The sequence below is a fragment of the Carassius auratus genome, chromosome 14, assembly GCF_003368295.1.
Source record: "Carassius auratus strain Wakin chromosome 14, ASM336829v1, whole genome shotgun sequence".
NCBI lineage: Eukaryota > Metazoa > Chordata > Actinopteri > Cypriniformes > Cyprinidae > Carassius > Carassius auratus.
The window spans coordinates 32,732,930-32,755,834 of NC_039256.1; the positions used below are offsets into that span (position 1 = coordinate 32,732,930).

At 37.6% G+C, this 22,905-nt stretch overlaps 3 protein-coding genes across 4 annotated transcripts; 2 read left to right on the plus strand and 1 right to left on the minus strand.

Annotated features, from left to right (window-relative positions):
- The first annotated feature begins 1,822 nt into the window (after nt 1-1,822).
- On the plus strand, nt 1,823-5,579 carry LOC113114367 (toll-like receptor 6). Its single transcript, XM_026281282.1, has 2 exons — nt 1,823-1,936; nt 2,424-5,579. The coding sequence occupies exon 2, from the start codon at nt 2,428-2,430 to the stop codon at nt 4,819-4,821; it is 2,394 nt and encodes a 797-aa protein (XP_026137067.1). The 5' UTR covers nt 1,823-1,936; nt 2,424-2,427; the 3' UTR covers nt 4,822-5,579.
- An 83-nt stretch (nt 5,580-5,662) lies between these two features.
- On the minus strand, nt 5,663-15,103 carry LOC113114373 (integrator complex subunit 10-like). Of its 2 annotated transcripts, XM_026281292.1 has the most exons (18): nt 14,834-15,103; nt 14,430-14,497; nt 14,241-14,344; nt 13,400-13,539; nt 12,879-12,960; nt 12,630-12,770; nt 12,343-12,514; nt 12,078-12,247; nt 11,555-11,685; nt 11,308-11,461; nt 11,109-11,191; nt 10,635-10,793; nt 10,437-10,545; nt 9,449-9,528; nt 9,214-9,376; nt 8,731-8,824; nt 7,030-7,098; nt 5,663-6,179 (listed from the first exon to the last, which is right to left on the minus strand). In XM_026281292.1, exons 1-18 carry the CDS (start codon nt 14,960-14,962, stop codon nt 6,023-6,025), a joined length of 2,205 nt encoding a protein of 734 aa, XP_026137077.1. In that variant the 5' UTR covers nt 14,963-15,103; the 3' UTR covers nt 5,663-6,022. The 2 variants fall into 2 exon arrangements, with proteins under 2 accessions (XP_026137077.1, XP_026137078.1); XM_026281293.1 differs by lacking the exon at nt 7,030-7,098 and having other exon boundaries at nt 14,834-15,101.
- Nucleotides 15,104-16,620: 1,517 nt separating this feature from the next.
- Nucleotides 16,621-21,285, plus strand: LOC113114415 (uncharacterized). Its single transcript, XM_026281349.1, has 4 exons — nt 16,621-16,733; nt 17,678-18,019; nt 18,272-18,394; nt 20,135-21,285. The coding sequence occupies exons 1-4, from the start codon at nt 16,694-16,696 to the stop codon at nt 20,314-20,316; spliced, it is 687 nt and encodes a 228-aa protein (XP_026137134.1). The 5' UTR covers nt 16,621-16,693; the 3' UTR covers nt 20,317-21,285.
- The last annotated feature ends 1,620 nt before the right edge of the window (nt 21,286-22,905 follow it).

Consider the following 22,905-nt stretch of genomic DNA (forward strand, 5'->3'; position numbering starts at 1 on the left):
ACAGCTGAGTTGAAGCTCACACAAGTTGAAGTGAATGAGAGTTGTAGGACGTGATTGTAGTTTTATAAGCCTCAGCGGTGCATGTGATTGTGTTTGGAGACACAGTTTGGGATCGTGGATTAGAACAGATGAATGTTCAAAGAGGATGCTGGACAAAAATCAGCTTGATCAGTGTAGCAGCGACACAAGAGACACAAACACAGAAAACCTGATTTCCTGTATTCAAAGACCTTCAAATACAACATCCTGGGTGAACTTACCAGACAACTCGAATCACAACCAGCTAACAAAATATGATCTCAAAATATTTGGCCAACGTTTCCATTTATGATACAAAACAATATTTCTGAATATTTTCTAAATGTTCAAATCATCCAGCTTTTTAAATGTTAAATAACCTTTTTTTCTTGGCTATGTGAACATTAAAGACAGAACTAAAGGCAATGTTCGTTTTGCGCACATTATGGAAATGTTCTCTAAAGCCTCTTAGATGAATGTCCAGCTGTTCCAGAATTCTTCCGTAAATTCTTCTTTTTTTTTAAATTGAGATTTATACATCAAAGCGTAATACATAAGCTTTCCATGATGTATGGTTTGATTCAAGGACAATATTTGTCTGAGATACAACTATTTTAAAATCTGGAATCTGAGGGTGCCAAAAAATCTAAAAATAAAACTATATATATAGTTTTAATGAAGTTACATATATAAATTTTTTTTTTTTTTTTACCAAGTAAAGAAACACTTATAGGCTAGACATAATTAACAGATGTACATAACACACATTTTACTAGGGGGATTTTATATATTTTATTAAGCTATACCTTCACCCAGAGAATGTTCATATGTGAAAATCATATGCTATACATGGCCTTATAGTTAGCATATATGGCAATAACACTCTTGATATAGGGAAATATATGGTCAAAGGCTATATTACATTTTCATAACGAAATGCAGCCTTAATTTGCTCAAAAGCACGCCGTCAGGAGCACGCAGTCGGCTGGTGCTTTAAAATACTTAAGATTATTTGATACAATACCTAAAGCTGAAAATAAAACATGGTTGCTTAGACACACACTTTAGAGAGCCCTAGAGCATTAACTGCATCTGAGGCAAAATAAATCGCTGCATAACTACAGTTCCTCACAGCAACGTTATCAGTCTTCCGTAAAAACACAGACTGTACGCTAAAGTTTGTTCAAAGATGGATATCTCTTATGAAAGATGCAGTGCTAAGCATGTTATTTGTTGCCTAACAGTGTTTCCGTAACTCTAAAGCATCGTTAAATCAGCAGAAAGAGCAACCAAATCATCTGCTGGTCAAATATGGTACTGTATGTTCTGCCAAACCGGTCGAACAATGCTGCTCAATTTCTAAGCAATGATTTATGTTAAAAATCCTATTTTAGACATAAATGACCCTGGACCATATTCATAAGGTTGATTTTTTTCTTTTCTTAATTAATAAGCTTTTCGTGATACAACTATTTGAAAATCTGGAATCTGTGGGTGCAAAAAAATCTAAATATTGAGAAAATCATCTTTAAAGTTGTCCAAGTGAAGTTCTTAGCAATGCATATTACTAATCAAAAATTAAGTTTTGATATGTTCTTAAAATTCTAATGATTTTTGGCATACCTTGCCTATATGTTAATATTATGAATCAGATGTGTTAGAGTTAGTTTATGCAAAACGTATTAAAAACAAAATAAAACATGCAGCACCTGCTTACTGTGACAAGATGCTTGCAACAAAGTCAAAGTATTTCTTCCACATGAGGCTTCATCCCTGAGAGTAAATAACTTGGTCACTGTCAGTAAATGACTGTTGTATGGGGAAGTGAAACTTCGGAAAAAGCAGAAATTAAGTAACATCATTTAAATGTGATCTACAGTCTCATACGACAGTGAACAGCCTCATCTACAGCAGACGGGTAAGAGAAAGAATGTTATCTATCTATCTATCTATCTATCTATCGATCTATCTATCTATCTATCTATCCTATTTGGTCCAATCTGATGCTGGACCAAATTATTTGTGATCAGTTAAAAACAATGCAGCTAACATGAAAACAGTCCAAGATATTTTTTTAAGATAATTTACATGCTAATTAAACGGGAGTTTAAAATATACAACTAATGTACAGTAAATTTAAATGCCAACATTACCATATTCACCACATTATAAAATGTAATAACTTTCACTCTGTAATGTCTTTTGATTCATAGTAAAAGTAGTCCAAATGCATTTCCCAAATGCCTTCATTTGCATTTATTTATTTATTAAATTTTATTTTAGCAAATTTAAAATACTCCTATGCAACCACAAAGCAAACTAATGTTAGAGACATGAGTAAAAGTGAAAACTCATGGTGGTTGACTTAAAACAGGAAATGAAATCAAGTGTTTTTTCTCCTTCAGAAAGATGAAACCGTTGGGTTGGTGGCTGCTGTTTGTTTATGTCACATGTTTCCACACATCTCCCATTGTGGCCATTAAGAGGATCATAGTGAATTACTCATCTCAGAACCTGTCCTCGGTTCCCCCTGGCCTCGAACCGTCAACGGAGGACTTGGATCTCTCGCTGAATCGCATCCAGGCACTGAGCGCCAAAGACTTTGGCACAACACCACGACTCCACTTCCTAAATCTGTCCTGGAATATACTGGAGAACATAGACACGGATGCATTTAACTCTACGCCAGCTTTGGAGATCTTGGATCTGTCGCACAACAGACTCCAGAACCTCTCGAACCAACCGTACCTGCTTAAAACGGGACGTCTACAGCTCCTAGACTTGTCATCCAACTTGTTTTCCATCATGGCGCTAGGAAGGGAATTTTCCAACTTGAAACACCTGCAGTGGTTGGGCTTGAGTGCCAAATCAATCAGCAACCAAGACTTCACTTACATCACCAATCTTACTCTGAAAACGCTCTTTATTAATGCACACAACCTACAGACGTATCAAGAGAACAGTCTAACAGAAGTACGCTCAGAGAAAGCCATCATTGCCTTATCTAAAAGGGACTTTGACATTGCAATTGCGGTTGATGTGTTTGCAGCATTTAAAGAAGTCGAATTCACTTTGGTGGACAGCGAGATGAAGGTCATCCAGCAGATGCACCGTCGAGGAATCCTACGCACCGTTAGCTTGGAAATCTCCAAAGTGGAAACCACCTGGCATGTTCTAACAAGCTGTGTAAACACAATATTGCAGTCTACAATCCAACAGCTTTCTTTCTCAGACCTTACAATGACAAAAATGGAAAACGGCATACCGTTGTCTACAAGCCGCATGCTGGATTCCTTTTCTACGACTAGAGCATCCGTAACCGAATTCATCTTCGATCAAAAAGAGCTCTATGACTTCTTCATAAACATGCCTGCAAGAAGTGTCAGTTTAACCCAAACGCCAATCATCTTCATGACCTGTCCTTTGACTGTTAGCCAGATCGAGGTGTTGGACTTGTCCGATTGCGCACTTACAGAAAACGTCTTCTCTGTTGATCCGAATACTGAATGCAGTACACTGACAAACCTAGAAAAGTTGGTTCTGAAGGGCAACAACTTAAAACTCCTTAGACCATTCACCTCAAGAATCCATCTTATGGATTCGCTTCAATACATCGATCTCAGTCAAAACAAACTTACCTATTCCGAGGAACAAGGCAAATGCGTTTGGCCTCCCAAAGTTGTCCAACTAGATTTGTCTTCGAATGGGTTCGACCAGAGCGTCTTCAAATGTTTGCCTGATTCCATACGGATCCTAAACCTTCAGAATAACCGCGTGACCACAGTTCCTTCAGATCTTCAGGTTTTAGACGGCTTGAGGATCCTTGACCTTATGGACAACCGTCTTCTAGACCTTCCCACCTGCCAAGCGTTCCCAAACCTGCAGAAGCTCTCTGTAAGATCCAACTCAATTCATTCGCCTTTACCCGGAGCCCTCGAGACTTGTTTGCATCTTAAAGATCTGGACTTGAGTCGCAACTCCTTCATCTGTACATGTGCTTTGCGTGAATTCACCACACTCATCAAAGACCGAGTGACACGACCAAAAGGAGAATCTCTTGGTCTGACTCTTGGCCACTGGCCAGAAGGATACCGATGCAGTTACCCGGAATCCTGGAGCCACTCCTTACTGGAAGACTTCTACCTTCCTGAGATCTCCTGCAATGCTTGGATCTTGTCCATTACTATTCTGATCCCGACAATCACTTTAATAGTCGCCGTTAGCCTTCTTTGCAATCATCTGGATGTGCCATGGTACCTCAAGATGATCTGGAAATGGACGCGAGCCAAGCACAATGCAATAACTTCCCAGAGGAAAATGGAAGACTTGGAGGGGTTGCGATTCCATGCATTTGTATCGTACAGCCAAAAGAACGCGGACTGGGTTAAATCTCAATTTCTTCCCAAGCTCGAAGGCGACTACGACTTGCGAGTATGTTACCATGAGCGTGACTTCATCCCGGGAAAGACAATTGTCCAGAACATCCTCCGGTGCATCGAGCAGAGCCGAAGGTGCGTTTTTGTGCTCTCCTCTCATTTCGTACAGAGCGAATGGTGCCACTACGAACTCTACTTCGCCAATCACCAGCGGGTGACACGAGGGATGGACAGCATTATTCTCATTCTGCTGGAACCTCTGCCGTTGTATCTGATTCCTTCCAAGTACTACCAGCTCAAGGCTATGATGTCCAGACGCACCTATCTGGAGTGGCCACCGGAAGGAGTCAAGCAGAAACTCTTCTGGGCAAATCTTAGAGCAGCTCTGCAGGCCGACCTTCCCAGTCAGTCAGAGAGAGAAGAATAGTGATAAGAGGAATTTTACTAATCATTTTATAGAGATAGTCAAGCAGATACTCATTTAAAACAGTGGTTCTCAAAACAGAGGGCATCAGCAAGTCTTCACAGGGGGTTCAAGACGACTGAAAATTATTTGAAATAAGACAAAACATGTCTAAAATTAAGATATGTATGGACCTGGAAAATTTAGTTTATTCATTTATTACGCAATGCAAGCTTTGTTTTTGTGTGGCTATTTCAAGGTGAGAAATGTTATAATAAAATTATATCAGGTTTTTAAAATCTATTATTCCGAGAATATGAAGAGATATAACGTTCTTAATAAATAAATAAATAATGGATTGATTAAATACATCATGGAATGATGCAATAATTAAATGAAAATATAATTAAAATGTAATCATAAATATTTTAATTTAAGGCAGTACCTTGCATGAATTTTTGTTACGTGAAAAGCCATGTTTAATTATAATGCCTATGTATGCTTACATTTCAGTGTACATGTATTTATTTATTGCAAAATTCCATGATGCAAATAATTGTATTATTTTAATTCTTATGGAATGGATCACATACAACTGAAAAAGGCATGCATAATTATTGCTTAAAAAGACTGGGGACCCTGAAGAAAATTCAGAAATGTAAGAACTAAGGAGTAAAAAAGGTTGAGAGCCACTGTTTTAAAGTTATTAATTACAAAGATTGGTACCTAGCATGCAAAAGTACCAATCCTTGAAATGAATAAACGTGAGTGAGACAAAAGACATCCTGAGATTTATAGTGACCTTAAGGAAGACCACGTTAGTGATGAACTGAAACAGGGTAGAGAATGACAATTAAATTCCATATTCAACTAGAGATCAAATGTTTTATTTATTATGGGCTGACAGCACAACATTATATTACACAATAACACAGTCTAGTTAGGTCAAGAAGCATTTTACAACAATACAATGTGAACATATTGCATTTGCTTTAACAAAGAACTATGCATTGTACAGACAAATAATAAGAAAATGCTGAATAATTTTGAATGTTTGTTAATTAATACCTAAAATAAAACCATGATGTAAATGAGATCTGCTCGATGACCAATTCATTGCAACTCTAAACATGTCTAAAGCTTTATATGTGATGTAAAAAGTTGACTGATTTCAAAAATGTCTGTAAAGTATCAAAACTGGACTGATACATAGGTCAGAGGTCGCTCAGGGTAATGACTGGACGAGGATGATCTTTTCGTTAATGCAGAAGCGGTGGAGCACTGTGAGCAGGTTTTCTCCACACCTTGACACCTGACGCTCCATCGCCAGCCGAAAATCCTCCTTCACACCTTTAGTGATTCCTCGAGTCACGGTGTGATGTCTATGAAAACAGACACACACATGGCGTGTGAGAACACAGAGCCAATACGGGCCACTAAATACAGAAAGAACTGAGAACTGAACCAATGTGAACGTGAACTTTATGCAGAACCCATACAAGAAACAAAACCATTTCGAAACCACAGTTTCTCCACATTCAGACAGATATAAGAGCAGAGCCCTTCCAATCAAACACTGAACACGCACACATGAATACTGTGGCAGAAAATACACATAAGGGTGAACCTCACAAAGAAACGTCTGGCTCATATTGCATCCCCAAATTCAAAAATAAATAAATAAAATTAAATTAAAAAAACTAAATAAATAACTAAAGTGAAATTAAAATGATAAATAAAATAAAATAAAGTTGTATTTAAGAAAACATACTATTTTGAACAGCCTTAAAATGTTAGTACTTTTTCTATTTGTTTGTTTCTTTTGGGCATAGTTAAGTTTTTAAGCACATTATAAATCTCAAAAAAAAAAAAAAATTGCGAAATATAATTGACTATTTTTGATTTTGATTCCTGTGTGCGATACGACTCAGACATTTCTTGACATCGCCTGCGAGATTCACTCATGAATGTAAAACGCTGCAATTCAATGAAAACTACGAACACGATGCAATATAAAACGAACAAAATGAAAAAACATTCTTCGAAGACTTCACAAAAACCAGAGTAAAACACAACAGAAAAGGAGCCGTATGAGAACGGGAACGATCTTGCAAAATGAAAATGCTTGAGCGGAATGAAGAGAAATAATAGGAGGAGAATGTGAACACATGGTCAGGCTGGGAGGAGTCTGGGAGGGTTGGGGGCGGGGTTTCGGTGATGGGGGTGGGGTACCTGTCAGCCTTCTGAGCCCCTGGAAGCAGCAGGGTGTTTAACTCCACCCCCAGGGCGGGGCTGGGGTTCCTACGGACAGCAAACACTCATAAACGCACCGCCAGCACTACGACAGCATGATCACAGCTGATGCTCTCCCACAACCCTTCAAACAGCCCATCAAGAGCTAGCGGCACATCCCAAAACTGCTATTATAAAGCTTAAAACAACATTTCCCCAGTCTATTTTTCAGCGAAAAATACCATACTGATTTACAATGCAATGTAAAGTAACAGCTCTTGCTTTATATCAATTCAGACATGAATGTAATATATATATATATATCTCATTTAGATCATTTATATTTAGAAGTACACTCTTAAAAATAAAGGTTTCTGAAATTAAATTTTGCAGGGATGCCACAGAAGTCATTCCAGGTCAAATCAACTAAATTTAAGAAACTTGCCCATCTGTCTGGACAAAGACAAACATAAACAGTGATAATAAAGCCAAAATATTAAACTTCATGAATGAATACTGACAGAGTAATCCACTATTTTATAGAAGAGGGTCAAAATGGCATTTTTCACCTGAGATTCAGAGCCAAATTACAGAGCGTTAAAAATGACTTTAAAAAGACTGAAGCATCATCATTTTATTTTTACACAAAGATCTGTAGGTCTGTTAGTAAAATCGGTTTACTTCAGAAAACTGCTGCATTATATGCTAATGGTGACTGTTCAAAAATGGGAAAAAGCACTTTTTGAGCTCCAAAGTTTGCAGGCCTGTAACTTGAGAAGTATCTTAATATCACTTTAGATTCTGGTTCCTAAACTTTTCTTCTAGTATCTTCATTTTTAAATCTTATATGGTTCACTCCCAGACACACGGGGATCTAAATGTACCATTAAACACACCTGTCTGAGACGCACTAATATACTTTTCTCCTCAATGTTTGCATGTCTGTAACTCTGGAAGTATTAAATATATCTTAATATCATTTTAGATTCTGGTTCTTAATGAACTTTTCTTTAGCAATCTTTATTTTTAAGGCCCTGTAAGATTCAGTGCCAAAGATATGAAGATCTCAATATGACACCATGTCAAAATTGCTGAATATTTCCCATTTTCAGTCGTCGAAAACCAAGTGTGGGTCACTTTGCATACAGCTGATAAATAAATATCTCTGGGTTGTTAAAACGAAAATACCTCTCAGTGATCAGTTCTTTAAACCTTTATATTTTTATTTTTTAATCTTGTATATATCTTTTACACTGTAAAGAAGCTTTAGTGGCTCCACGGATGATAAACGTTCTTAACGGAAACATCAATGCCAATAAAAAGCTTTATTTTTAAGTCTCTCATTAAGACTCATTAATCCAGGATTTTTAAAACTATGTTCTCGATCTTAAATCCTAAACAGATCTGAACTTGCAAATTGCAACCCCTTTAAAACCCCACACAATGTCAGTCAAAGACCATAAAACTGATCAAAAAGGCTTCAGAAAGCAGCTGGAGGACATCAGCACTAAAGCAGGGTAAAGAAAACACACTAAGCAAACCGCCTTCTTCCTGTCACGGATGTTAGTGTTAACCGCAGACTATTAGACATGTCCAAAACAGAAGGAGAAAGGAAACAGGAAGGAGGGAGAGCCCTTCGATGATCACTTCTCATCATCTCCAGTTCCATTGGCTGTTGTGAGTGATGTGGGCGGGACTTACTTGATGAGCATCCCCTGATTGGGCAGCAGCTCCAGCTGGACCCGCCCTCCTTCTGTCGTGCGAAGGTAAGCGAACTCTTCTAACATGTCAATGTCTCGGAGAGAAAGCTGGTCAAGGACAAATATTCATATACAAATACACTCATTCTGAATTATGATTGTCTTTCACAGTGTCAAACATTTCAATTGATCTTGCCGTGTGAAAAAATAACTCTATAAAGCTACTGCATCGTATTAAAAACAGTTTTTGTCCATATAAACATCAGTGTCTGCATCAAGCTGATGCATAAATAAATAAATAATTATAACCACATTTAAAATGCATTAGTGTGACAATGAACAGATGTGTTATAATGTATTAACTGTGGCCTCAATTATTCTTGAGATGGTACAATGCATTGTAAGTGCATAATTAATGCAGTGAAACTACTTTTATAATGCTTTAAACCATATAATGCTTGTCTATCTCTGTTCTGAAGGATACTGGTGACGTAGTTGAAGAAGTTCTCATACTGGAAGCTGCCCTGCTGGCAGATCTTATCCACCGCCTTCAGGAAGAGATTCTCACCCTGCGGCCAATCATACTGCAGGAGAACGATCACGTGACCCAGAGCCAGGTCGTCTCTGTTATCTGTGAAGGCCCTCAGCTTAGAAGAGAAGAAACGAGTTAAAAACCGAAGCTGAGCTGTGAGGTTTGAGCAGGTGAGACGTTCAGGTACCTTAAAACAGGCCAGCATGAGCTGGAGACAGAAGGGAAGGATGGATTTACTGGTGCAGGGGAGGAGCCTCAGATCGTTACCTAGCAACAGAGGAGAGAGAGATTCCTATTATGGCTCATGAATATTAATTAGATGACATGGGCTGCAGGTTTCACAGTGACATTTGGCATTTAAAGGTAAACATTTTTAAGATCTGAACTTAAAATTGACAACTGACATTTAACCGTTTTTAGACAAATCAAAATCAAATTTTCAAATCAAAAAGTCTTTGTAGTAAAAAGTACTTTTTTAGCAAAATTTTTATTTTAGTTACTTTAGTACATCAAATGAAACAATTAAAATGAGAACTTCTACATTGACACATTTCATATTTTATTTTTGTTAACATTTTATTTCATGCAACAAAAATGTTGATGATTTTCATTTAAGTTCAGTTTTAACCTGTTCATGTCATCAAATGTTAATAAATGCTACCTTTCTGTTAATTTTGGTAACCAAAATATTCACCACTGTGAAATAAATACGACTTATTAATACCTATTAATACTTATTAATTCACAAACAAAACTAAATATTATAAATTCATGTTTTTATAAATTATATATTAATGACGAATTTTTATGAACATCAATTCTGGTCATTACTACCAAAAAAACATTCATTTTCTAGATTTTTACCCGTTGATTGTCAGTTCGTTTACAAAATGCCACTGGGGGTTTTATAATTAAAACACACACACAAAATAATAAGTCAGTCTTAAATAAGTCACTGAACATTTTAAAGCCTTGCCAATAGAATGAAACCGTAATAATAAATGCATGAATTATGCTTTAATGTCACTGAGAATAAATATTGCTGTTTTAATGGCTATCAATTACATTTCTACAGATTAACATCTAATTAATGTATGCTGTTAGTATAAACACAGGATTAATAAAATAAAAGTACTGTAGTAAAACAGTAGTTTATGAAGGTGTTTTAGACGCACCTCTCCTGGTTTTGCTGCGGGGTTTGCGCTGCTCCTCGCTGCTCTTCACCGCTTCATGATTCTGGGGCATCAGACCAGAGACCACCTCCAGAAGCTTCTCACACGCCATCTGACAAACCACAGCGTCACGCGATGAGATGCACTGAACACACACGCTCTCATGCAGTGTGTGTGTGTGTGTGTGTGTGTGTGTGTTACCCTGTACTCTCCCAGGGCGTAGTGACAGGACGCCTGCTGGATGATGGCCCGCTGTGTCTCTAGACTGGAGGAGCTGGAGAGAGGGTTCTGGTTCGGGTTCTGCTGGAGCTGTAGTGATGACATCAGACCCAGACTGGACAGAGCCTTCCTGTACTGACCCTGAACAACACACACACGGGTGAAGACTGAACACAGCTGCAACATCTGACGCAAATAAACCTACTGAAAACATTTCTGTCAACTGAAATAAAGCTGAAAAAAAAGGGATACTAGATGAAAAACTTCAACTAAAGGAAAATGAGAGAATATTACTTTTTCCAACAAACTGAAATAGGTTAAAGTCCAAGTAAAAAATTTAAAAAAAAAAAAAAAAAAAAAATTATATATATATATATATATATATATATATATATATATATATATATATATATATTTTTTTTTTTTCTAATCAGTAAAACTAAACTCAAATCATACCTGATAAATGATCATATCTGTAAGGAAAATGCGAAACCACATCCAGATCTCAGTTTTCCACGATGAGCATATCTTAGCGAACTCTGGAATAAAACAGTAACAAACAAGATCATCATAAACACTTTAAAACTAATCATAACATGTAGAAGTCAGACACACACACACACACACACACACACACACACTCAGTAATACACACCCGTCTCCAGGCTCTGGTGTGAGTGCAGAAGGTCCCAGCTCTCTCGGGCCGTACGGAAGTGCTCTAAAGTCTCGGCCCAACTCGGCATCTCTGCTTTATTCACCACAATGTGCCGCCCTCTACCTTTAGCCAACAAGTCCTCATCGTCAGAGCTCTACACACACACACACACACACACACGTCACGTTCACCACATGCATTTGCACATACTGATGTAATAATAACACTATCAACACATGAGACACACCATGGTTTTCTCCCGTCCGTCGGCCAGCTTGCGCTTCTTGTGTGTGTGTTTTCGCTCCACTTCTACATCAGTGTAGACACCGGACAGATCCTCCAGCAGAACCCAGGGACACGAGCTCAGAGACGTGTGACCTGACAACACACAGACACCAGCCACTTACTCATATTACAACAGTCACACACATCAGTGAAGAAATGCCACTATAAGACTACTCAACTGTATTTCATAATAATAAAAACATTGTAAATGTGTATAAAAATGAATATTAAATAATAAAGTACTAAAATTTACAACAGGATATAAACAAAAACACACACATACAGGGATTGGACAATGAAACACCTGGTTTTAGACCACTATAATGTATTACTTTTGTGTAGAGACTCATTTTGCGGCCAATACAGAATCATTGTGTCTTCATGATGATAGATAAAAGCCTTGCACGGTGGCCACACACACACACGCACACACACACACACACACACACACGCACACACACGCACACACACGCACACACACTGACCCTGGAAGAGTGACGGCTGCACAGCAGAGACGTAGTGAAAGGCGCTGTGAAACAGCACAAGCGTGCAGCAGGTGACGATCTGAGCACAACAGCGGGAGAAACCTTCACTGTCCGTGGCAGACATGTACCGACACAACTCTGAAACACGCTGCAGGAGCTCCGAGTACGACCTACAACACACACACACCACACACTTTTAATGACATTATCAATGACAGAATTTTCCTTTTTTGGTGAACTATCCCTTTAAGATATTGTTTCTCACCGGCTTGCTTTCTCTCCCTGCCAATCACAGAGCGAGCCGACCACGCCCACCATCTCCAGCAGCCTATCCCACGGCTCCGTCACCACCGACGACTTCTCCGACAGCCCGTCAATCACATATCGCTGACTCCGCCCCCGGCCGGGAGACTTCAGCCCGCCCACTTCCTGAGAGCCTGAGAGCCATGCACATTTTCAGTACGCATGAAATACCCAAATGACTTACAAGTGCTAAAATTCATAGTTTAACTGCAAAAAAAAAAAAAACAACCAGAAGAACTAGGCTTTTACCCTGTATCTGTGCGTCTGCTGACGGCTCCCGTGTGACGTAACAGATGTAGAACTCTGCTGCTTTGTGCATGTATTTATACAGCAGACTGACAGGAAGACACATGTTGGGATTATTCAGAATCAGCGGCAGAACGTCACACACTGAAAGAGATGAAAACACAAGATCACGAAAAGCAAACACAGGATTCTCACACAGAGAAAAGAGCTTATAAAACAAATGTAAATTATAGAGAGATGATGAATATGCACCGAAAAGCTTCCTGAAGCAGTTTACGGGTGTGTCCAGATTCTCTACCGTCTCTGCCTCTAACAACGACTCGCCCAAACTCACCTAAGAGAGAGGTCAAGGGTCAGAGGTCAAGCTGGGTATGCATTTGTTTCATTAAAAAAATAAAAAAAAATTCAAAGGATTTTGCAATGATCATTTTTCTTGAGTAACACATAGGTGAGAGTCTTCAAGGCATGTTTATTGATGCAGATTTCACAAAATATACACATGAATATTTCATAGCATGCCAATTTAAAGTGCTTTATATAAAGATGATTTAAAATGAATAATCAAATAAACATGGAACTAATTATAAACAGACAAAACTGAAATGGATCTTTTCGGAATCACACAGTGACTCACTTGAATCAGAATCAAATCGAATTCTGAGGTGATAAAGATTCATTTTATATTGCATTATTTTATATATTTGTGATAGCTTTTAATTTCCATTTCTGGTTGTTTTAGATAAGACAAGACAAGACAAGATGATTTGACTCACTCCATGCTGAACCACAGACTCTGGGAATCTCTTGAGTAACAGCAGCAGCATCTCTGCTTTCTCCAGTGTGTTGAAACACTGTTCTGTGGCCTTCAGGAGCATCTTACACTGAACCGGACCTGGAAGAGTCTCAAAAACACCTGCACACACACACACACACACACACACACACACACACACACACACACACACACACACAGTCAGACAAACACAAAGTCAGTCAAACACACACAAACACACACGTGCAATAAAATGGGCTGGAAATTAATAAACTGAACTAAAACTGTTAAAAACATTTGTGTTAACTGAAATAAAGAATACATGAAATTAAACAAAATACCCTAAAGATAAAACTATCAAAACATATTTAAACTATCAAAAAAATAAAATAAATATTAGAAAATTAAAAATAAACAGTGGAAATTCTCTTTTTTTTCCCTGAGCAACAAGCTAAAATAAGTAAATAAATTAGTAAATAAAAATATTTGAAAACGAAAATTGTCATTCAATTTTTAAATAAAGTTGGAAATAAATAACTAAAACTGAACTAAAACTAAAACTGACATAAAAATTAATGTAACCTAAATAGTAACAAAAAACTAAAACGAATAAAAATGACAAAAACACATTAAACAATTGCTATTACAATTATATGAAAATAAAAATGTATTAAAAATATTAGTAAAAAACGATATCATTTTAAAATAACACTAAACAATTCAAATTGCTGCTTGTCAAATGTGACTAAAATTTTTTTATGAAAATATAAAAATATTGCCATTTAAAATATTACTAAAACGATAATATACTAAAAAATACTACGTAAATGACGTTCACACACCTTTGAGAAACTGTGCGTGTTTGTCCTGGCTGTCGTTCCGTAGCGCTGCAGTGATCACTGCGATCTCACGCCACACCACCGGCTGCTCGGGGAAATTCACGAATCTGTGCGAATCACGAAACATTAATGAAGAACACCACACAGCCGTCATGTGCAGGAACACATCCAGACTGAAGAACTGAGACTCACATGTCATACAGCAGTCTCCCGGCGGAGGCCGTCCTCTCCGCGTTACGCTCGATACTGTACATCTCATACTGTACACATGAACATGACACACTCATCAGACACCAAACACACACACTGCACACATGAACAGACTAATGCACACAGAGCTTTGCATGACTTATATACACACTCAGATATGCATATGCACACTGATGCACATATACACATTTATCAGAATCAGAAAGTGTTTTATTGCTTGTAAACACTAAGGGTTATCCCTTGCTAAATAAAGCTTCTACTGCATAAAACAACTGCAAGATATATAATAATAGAATATTAGACAAAGTGGAGGCATTTTTTTTCTAAAGTAGTATGCATTGCATTCAAGATACTGTGTGTGTGCCTGTGTGTTGATGTTTTCTCGCCTGTATGTTGAAGTCTGCGGGATAGAGCGTGCGCGCGGTGATCAGCCAGGCTTTCGCTGCATACGGGTCCTGCGGCACGAGCTCCCGCGCGCGCTTCACCAGAAACTCACAGTCGCCCTGCGCGGACATCTGCTCTCGGTAACGGGTGTAAAATAAAAATAAAACCCTTCTGATGTTCAAAGACTGAAGCACAGACTGAAAAACACCGGGACGATCATCGAGAGTTGAACTTCCGCCTGGAAGCTGTTGGTAATTTCAAAATAAAAGTCTCTCTTGGAGAAGACTTCGATCTATTTCTCTTTACTGCTCACTAATCCCATCGACATCATACAATTAATCTAAAAACATGAATAAACACGGTCCCAAACTTATAAAATACAAATAATAATAAAAATAATAATAATAATAATAAATAAGTTATTGATCTGCAACTGGGTGTAAACGGTATTTGAAAGGAATTCATGCAGTGTTCTCTGAACGTTCAAAATGTTCAGTTTTTAAATGTTTTAAAAATGTATCTTGGTTATTGCAAAAAACATTTTGAGAAAATTATTAAAGAGCTGTTTAACCCCCCTGCCAAAAAAAAATACATTTAAAAAAGTAATAAAAAATAAAATAAAATAAAAAAAATAAAATCTGTCATTTAATCACCCTCAATTGTATATAATTAATTTATTCTGCTAAACTGAATTCTAGTAGCAGTAGCTGGCAGCCTTTGACTTTCATAGTATTTATTTCTTTTCTCTTTTAAAATAAATACATCTCTTAATGTTACTGAAGGAATGTTTGTTTATAACTTTGAGAGATCCTTGCCACATCAATGTTATGAGAACTTTGCCTGTTATCTGGGTATATTGTTACTTTCGATGATGAATATTAAACTTTACAGTCCATGATATTAACATGGAATGTGAGGCATACTGTATGTTGATTATAGCAGCAGAGGCTTAATTCAGAATTACATTGTCTTATTATTTCTGCTTTATTATTATTATTATTATTATTATTATTATTAATATAAAGAACTGCACTCACACAAGTCATTTGTTCATAAACTGGCCTACACAAGCAGGTCGTGTACTGTACTCTTTGTTTGTCTTTCCATGGGAGTGGTGCAGGAAACATTTAATCACATATCTGTGCTCTGAGAGATAATGCAAAGTAAATGCAGTCAATAATATAGTTAAGTGAGAAAAGGTCTTCTCTTTCACATCAGTTTCACACGATCTGCTGCTGACTTCCAGTCGGAAAACCACCGCTGTCACAGCTTCAGTTTCACTCACTGAAAATATCATCTTTGAATGTTGATGTTCACAAGAGCATATTTTAAAATGCTTGTTCCTAGTGTTATATCTAGAACACGTTCGATATAGCTAACCCAACTGCGACTGAAATAGATGGGTTTTATACCTGGTGCGGCTGGGAAGAAAACGCAATGACGATTTTATTCGTATGCATACACTTGCACCTGATTCTTCATCTGTCTGTTTTGTTTGAAGTTTTGTAGTTTGGGTTCTGAGGTTATAAACTAAATGCACGCAGCATGCATGTTTTTAATCATTGATCTGTTTTGTGGTTTGTAATGCTTCTGCTGCTCTGCATTTCTGCTTTTCTTCGCTATCAGTGATGGAATTAGTTTGTCTTTACTGTCATTAAAACCTGCTAATGTTTAAAAAAAAAAAAGTCTGCTGAAAGTGTATTAAACGGCTGAGCGACAGTCTATTTTCTCTTCCTACAAGGAAACTTCCTCTTTCTTCTTCCTCTGTTATAGTCGTGTAATATCCTGATGTGTCAGTAGAGCTGCTGTCTCTCAGCGAGACTCGATCTGTCTCTCTTCTAAAACTGGACTTTAGAGAAACGATGCTCATCTTTGGATTAATGCTGCTGCAAACCGCTGCTTGTGAGTCACTTTTTTATAAAAATACCTTTTATTGTCTACCGTTGGCTCAAACTTTCCATTTGAGATTTGAAATGATGTTTACATGCATTCATTTAGCAACTTCCCAATGAGGAACATAACTAGCAATAGAGCCAACCGTATACATTGTGAGGTTTAGATAGGAAAGAGCAGAAATGAAAAACAGAAAGAAGTGAAATGATATGTGTGTTCTAGTTCCTTGGTTTAAGGTAGCTGAGAGGTTAAGTGCTTACAGAGGCCAAACAAAACACAACTTTGTGTTGTAACATTACATTTTTCAAAAGCAATTTTAGTTTTTAGTGACTGGTTGTTGTGTCCCAAGTCAATTCGCCCTTTGTACGATACAGATTGTGTCAAAGCAACTTCAACAAATTCAAATTAAACTGTAAAGTTAGTTTAAAAAGATAAAAGTGTCATTATTCAAATCAAGTCAGTTCAGTGTTGATTCAGTTCATCAGCTGTGTCAGTGCGGCATCATCGGGTCGCTTAAAGTTAACGTCTACTTTTGTATTTTCCATTGTAAACACATTATTAATACTGCAGAATGAAATACAGAGTAGTGTGCAAGTATACATGAATTTGGCTGTTACTAGAATGTTCTGTCTCGGAATGAATTATTGGAATATAAATATGTGAAAGTGTGTAAATCAGACTAAAGGATTGATCATCTTAACTGAAGGTAAAGAGTCAGATCAGCATCAGCACATGTGAACCGAATTTTAGTAGAATTCATTTTGTGAAAATATATGAAAATACTTTTCTGTAATCCATTTTTTGGATTTCAATTCATGCTGAAATGATCTTTTTTATTATTATTTTTGGGATTCTTAAAATTTTTTATTTATTTTGCAGATACAAACGCTTTGGAGTTGATTATGGTAGATTTCAGTGTGTATCTGAGTTTGTGTGTGTGTTTTGTTCTTCAGGTCTGGATCAGTTCTGCAGGTTTAATCAGTCTGATCCCTGTTACACAGCTCTGGGACACAAACTCAATCTGATGATGGTGCAGGATGCTATTAAATATGATCTGACGATAAAAAAGAGAATAAACTACAACACAGCAGATGATCCAGTTTGTAGAGTAAAGTATGGCAGGATGAGGATGAGTCAGTGTGATCTTTATAATAACAGACCTGAAGTGACAATCATTAATGGGTCTCTTATAATAAACCGTGTGATCAGAACAGATTCAGGGAATTACAGATTAACACTCACTGACTCAGACGGCACAGAAACATTTCGAGGAGATCTTCAAGTGATTGTCGAAGGTACAGAAACTCTCTCATCAGACTCATTACAATCTCATGTTCTCCAAAGATTTTTCTCTCATGCAGATGAATTATAAAAACAAAGAACCAATGAATGATAAAAAAAATACAGAACAGAAAAAGCTGCACATTTTCATACAGATTTCTGTCATCAGAATATTGATATAAAAATTTAAAACATATATATTTTTTTAATTATATTTATTTATATTTTCATTTAGATATAGATTTTTAATGGCTTCTATCATTTAGGTGTTTCTCCCACAGGTCATTCAGAGGTTCTGATCGGTTTGGGATGTCTTGCTGTAATTCTCATCGTTCTGGTCATCATCGCATATTACGTTTACAAGAAGAAGAATCAGCTCAAACACACAAGTCAGTCTGAGTTCATGAACCTACAGTATTATATTATTGCCTTTATCACTTTATTCACTTATGTTTGTCCTCTTTGTAAATTAGATTGGATTAAAGCATCTGATAAATGAATATATGTAAATATAATATGAATTCATCTGCAGTTCATAGACAAACTGCTTCTGTAAGTGATGGAATAATTCGCCCAAAACTGTCTTCATTTGTTCCACATCTTATTTTCCAAACCTGCATGTTGTTGATTTTCCATGGAGTAAATAATGACAGAATTTACATTAAAACACTGAAAACTTATTACAACTTACATGTTTATACAGTATAATATTACTATTTGCTTATACTATTAATTAGTTGGTTTTAAGTGATCGATATCACAGATAGAAAAAAAATCATAATTCAGATGTAAACATTTTAATCTTGCACTGATGTTAGTGAATCATATCAGAGATGAAAACGCTCTGCTATACAGTATTTAAGAAAATTAGCAGCTGTCAAGATTTTTTTATCAAATTCTATTGAAAAAATAATAAAAACTGCATAAGAATTTTAGCCATTTAGGAGATCATGGTCTTTTTATAACCTCTTTAAACTTGATAACTTCAGCCGTAAGTCGGTCTGAAGTATGAGACAGAAGTGTGAGAAAAACTGGTAAACAAGCATCTGTGGTTTTCATTAAAACACGCAGAGCCCTGGTGCCGCCTCAAACACAGCAAGAAAAAAATAATAATAATTAAACCCAACGCATTTATGTGCTTTGCTATCGTAACACTTTGTCACCACCGCCCTGACACTTAAATGAAAACGTCATGATGTGTTTGTGAGAATATAAATATGAAAATAAAATAAATACATCAATAAATAAATAGTATAAATTAATATGTATATAAAATAAATAGAACATAGTAGTGTGCTTATAAAATATAATAAATACATATGAAATAAGTTGCTAAATATATAAAACAAAATAAAAATAATTTAAGTAAATATACATATAGAATAAATACATAAATAAGTATAATTAAATATGCATGTAAATTATATATTTGTCAAACTTCCATATTGTTGAGAAACGAGGAATGAGGAGAACAGGAGTACATGCACAACAATAGTCTTTTAATCCAAAATATCCAGGAAGTAACACAGGAAACACAGGAAACTCAGTGGCTGATGTTCAATCAGCGACAAACACAAACTGAAAGGACTGAGGCTTTTAAACAGGATAACGGGGAAGAAAAGAACACACAGGGGAATCAAATTAACAATAAGGGGAACATAGGTGTATGCACTAGGTAACAGGGTCACGAAACACATGGGGAGCAAACCAGGACAAAAACAGTCCAGGGGCGTGACAATATGTACATAAATATGAGTATATATAAATGCATGGAGTGAAAGTAAATGTGCTTATAAATAACATACAGTTTAAATAAAGCATAAAATACATACAAAAATAAAAGTAAAAAAAAAAAAACATGCAAGAAAAGACAAACCTAACTAAAAATTCAATGCAATAATTCACAATATGTTTTTCTCTATAAGAAATATTTACCGTAGTAAACCAGTTTAGCCCCAGTTCAGGCAGATTTTAAACCACGGTTGTAGATCAACACTGATTCTCACCTTTTGTAAATCTGTAATCACATGCAATGCTTAATTTACTATCAAGATTAATGCAGCAGAAATCATCATGATTATAATATAGTTATAATCACATCTGTTGATGTCCTTCTTCTCTTTCTGCAGATGTGGAAAATGTCTCAGAAGGCCCTCAGACTCAGGAGAAGAAGGACCAAGAGATTCAATATGGAGAAGTGATATTCACCGACAGTAAGGTTCGACAGCAGCCGTGTAAAGCACAGGACGAGTGTTTGTACGCTCAGGTGCAGTCACAAACCACCGCAAGACCATCCGCGGTCAATGTATAGTTTCACTTCTTCACTGGCGTGAAGACACTACACGACAGCTTTTAGCTGCTTGTGATGAAATGCTCGGCTTGGTGCACTTTTTCTTTCCTGTGTGGCAACAGAAAAACACAGCATCTGATCCAGAACAGAAATATATGAAGATAAACTCTGATTGACTTTCCAATGAAGCCGCTGAAGGGATCCACGACTGCTGTGAACAATTGATGACTTTTTATATAATTAATGACATACTGTGCAATGTTTGTTTCCTTGTGTTGCCTTCCTTCCAAGATAGCACACGTACGTCTGCAAGATGTCTGTTGAAGATCGCTTGATCTGGAAAGCATCTACTGTGTACAAACGTCTGACAGATGTCTTTCAGATGTCAGTTTTACATACATTCTGAATCATAAACATCTTAAAGGCATCTAATACACGTCTGCTTGACATCTGATAGGAAACGTCCAATAGACGTATTGCAGATGAGACCTAACATTCTAAAGGCCCCCCGTTTTCGTTCTTCGTTTGGGGGGAATAAGTTTCCCAGCAGCGTGAGGGTGTCTGAATGTTCGGAAAGGCTGAGCGATGGTGTACTGTTTCTGAACATTCAGACACCCCCGTGCTGCTGGAGATGGGGTGTAGATTAATGTATCCCCTAAACACAACAACGACAAAATGATGAAGTGTAGGCGGTCTAGGAGTGACATGGGTGATTAGCAGCAGTTCAGAATATCATGTTTGCAATGCAAAATAACCATAATCAGTCCGTTATGAAAAGTGTGAATGTATCATAGTCTGTAAAACTGTAAGGCATGAGGTGGAAAAAAAAAATATTGGAGTCAGTTTTTTATTTTCTTTTATTAGTGTTCATTTATTTTATTAAATAGGATAAATTGTTACACGTTATTATATTTGATGTGGTGTCATGATTTACTTCTGATAAAAACAAAGGTTTATTATTGTATGTTTGTTTGGCATTTCATTTATTGTATACCCTTTAAATTAACTGAAAGAACAACAGAAGCAGTATGGTGTAACATTTATTTGAAACATGTATTTGGTACTTGCTGCCTTATATCTTTATTCTTTTCTTTCATTCTTTTCATGGCTTTGAAAAACTTGTCTCGGATGTTTCTCTACAATTTCTTTCTAGGAATTAAATGCTTTCTCTTAATCTTTAAAGTCTTTCCGTAAATGATCGTACAGGTGCAGATATATCTGTGCCAGTTCAATTATTCGACACTGCAGTGTGTTCATGTTGCTAGTGACTAGGCCTGAGATGTTGTTCTTTCTTGCCTGACCTCCGTTGAATGAGAAATGAACAGCGGGAAAAACAATTAGCATGTAAAAGAAGTTGGATTTTCAGAACACATCCACCGATTGTGTAACCGCCTCGGACCAATGGTGACTTGCCTTTGTTCATGAAGATCACTGGTGACTTGACTTGACTCTGAAAGGTCAACGATGACTAGCCTTGGCTCTGGAAAGTCCATGGTAACTAGCCCTGACTCAGGTCAATGGTGATTTGTCCTGACTCAGGAAGGTCAATGGTGACTAGCCCTGATTCTGGAAGGTCAAAGGTGACTAACCCTGATTGTAGGGGGTCAACGGTGACTAACCCTGACTCTGGAGGGTCCACGAGCACCTGACTCGACTCTGGAGGGTCAACCGGAACCTGACTAAACTTTGGAAAATCAACGGGCACCTGACTCGACTCAGGAATGTCAACAGGAACTAGCCCTGACTCTGGAAGGTCGACGGTGACTAACCCTGACTCTGGAGGGTCCATGAGCACCTGACTCAACTCTGGAGGGTCCATGAGCACCTGACTCAACTCTGGAAGGTCAACAGGAATCTGACTTGATTCAAGAGGATCAACTGGAACGTGACTTGACTCTGGATGGTCAACAGGAGTCTGACTCGACTCTGGATAGTCAACTGGAATTTGACTCGACTCTGGAAGGTCAACAGGAACTAGCCCTGACTCTGGAAGATCAACGGTGACTAACCTTGACTCTGGAAGGTTGACGGTGACTAACCCTGACTCTGGAAGATCAACGGTGACTAACCTTGACTCTGGAAGGTTGACGGTGACTAACCCTGACTCTGGAAGGTAGACGGTGACTAACCCTGACTCTGGAGGGTCCATGAGCACCCGAATCGACTCTGGAGGGTCAACCGGAACCTGACTCAACTCTGGAAAATCAACGGGCACCTGACTCGACTCTGGAAGGTCAACAGGAATTTGACTTGATTCTGGAGAATCAACTGGAACGTGACTCCACTCTGGAGGGTCAACGGGAACCTGACTGGATTCTGGAGAATCAACTGGAACGTGACTTGACTCTGGAGGGTCGACGGGAATATGACTTGACTCTGGATGGTCCACTGGAACCTAACTCAACTCTGGAGGGTCAACCGGAACCTGACTCAACTCTGGAGGGTCAACGGGAATATGACTCGACTCTGGAAGGTCAACCGGAACCTGACTCAACTCTGGAGAGTCAATGGGAACCTGACTCAACTCAGGAAAGCCCACTGTAGCTGCCATCCTCTGCAGTGGCTCCGAGCTGGCGGCCATCTTGTGCAGTGGCACTGGGTTGGTGGCCA

Coding starts and splice junctions, on each gene's coding strand:
- LOC113114373 (XM_026281292.1), bottom strand. CDS start 14,962: ATGTCCGCGCAGGGCGACTGTGAGTTTCTGGTGAAGCGCGCGCGGGAG. Junction 12,771..12,878: donor CTGCTTCAGGAAGCTTTTCG/GTGCATATTCAT, acceptor CATCTCTTTCAG/TGTGTGACGTTCTGCCGCTG. Junction 9,529..10,436: donor CCGCAGCAAAACCAGGAGAG/GTGCGTCTAAAA, acceptor CTCTGTTGCTAG/GTAACGATCTGAGGCTCCTC.
- LOC113114415 (XM_026281349.1), top strand. CDS start 16,694: ATGCTCATCTTTGGATTAATGCTGCTGCAAACCGCTGCTT. Junction 16,734..17,677: donor GCTGCTGCAAACCGCTGCTT/GTGAGTCACTTT, acceptor TTTGTTCTTCAG/GTCTGGATCAGTTCTGCAGG. Junction 18,020..18,271: donor TCTTCAAGTGATTGTCGAAG/GTACAGAAACTC, acceptor TCTATCATTTAG/GTGTTTCTCCCACAGGTCAT.
- LOC113114367 (XM_026281282.1), top strand. CDS start 2,428: ATGAAACCGTTGGGTTGGTGGCTGCTGTTTGTTTATGTCACATGTTTC.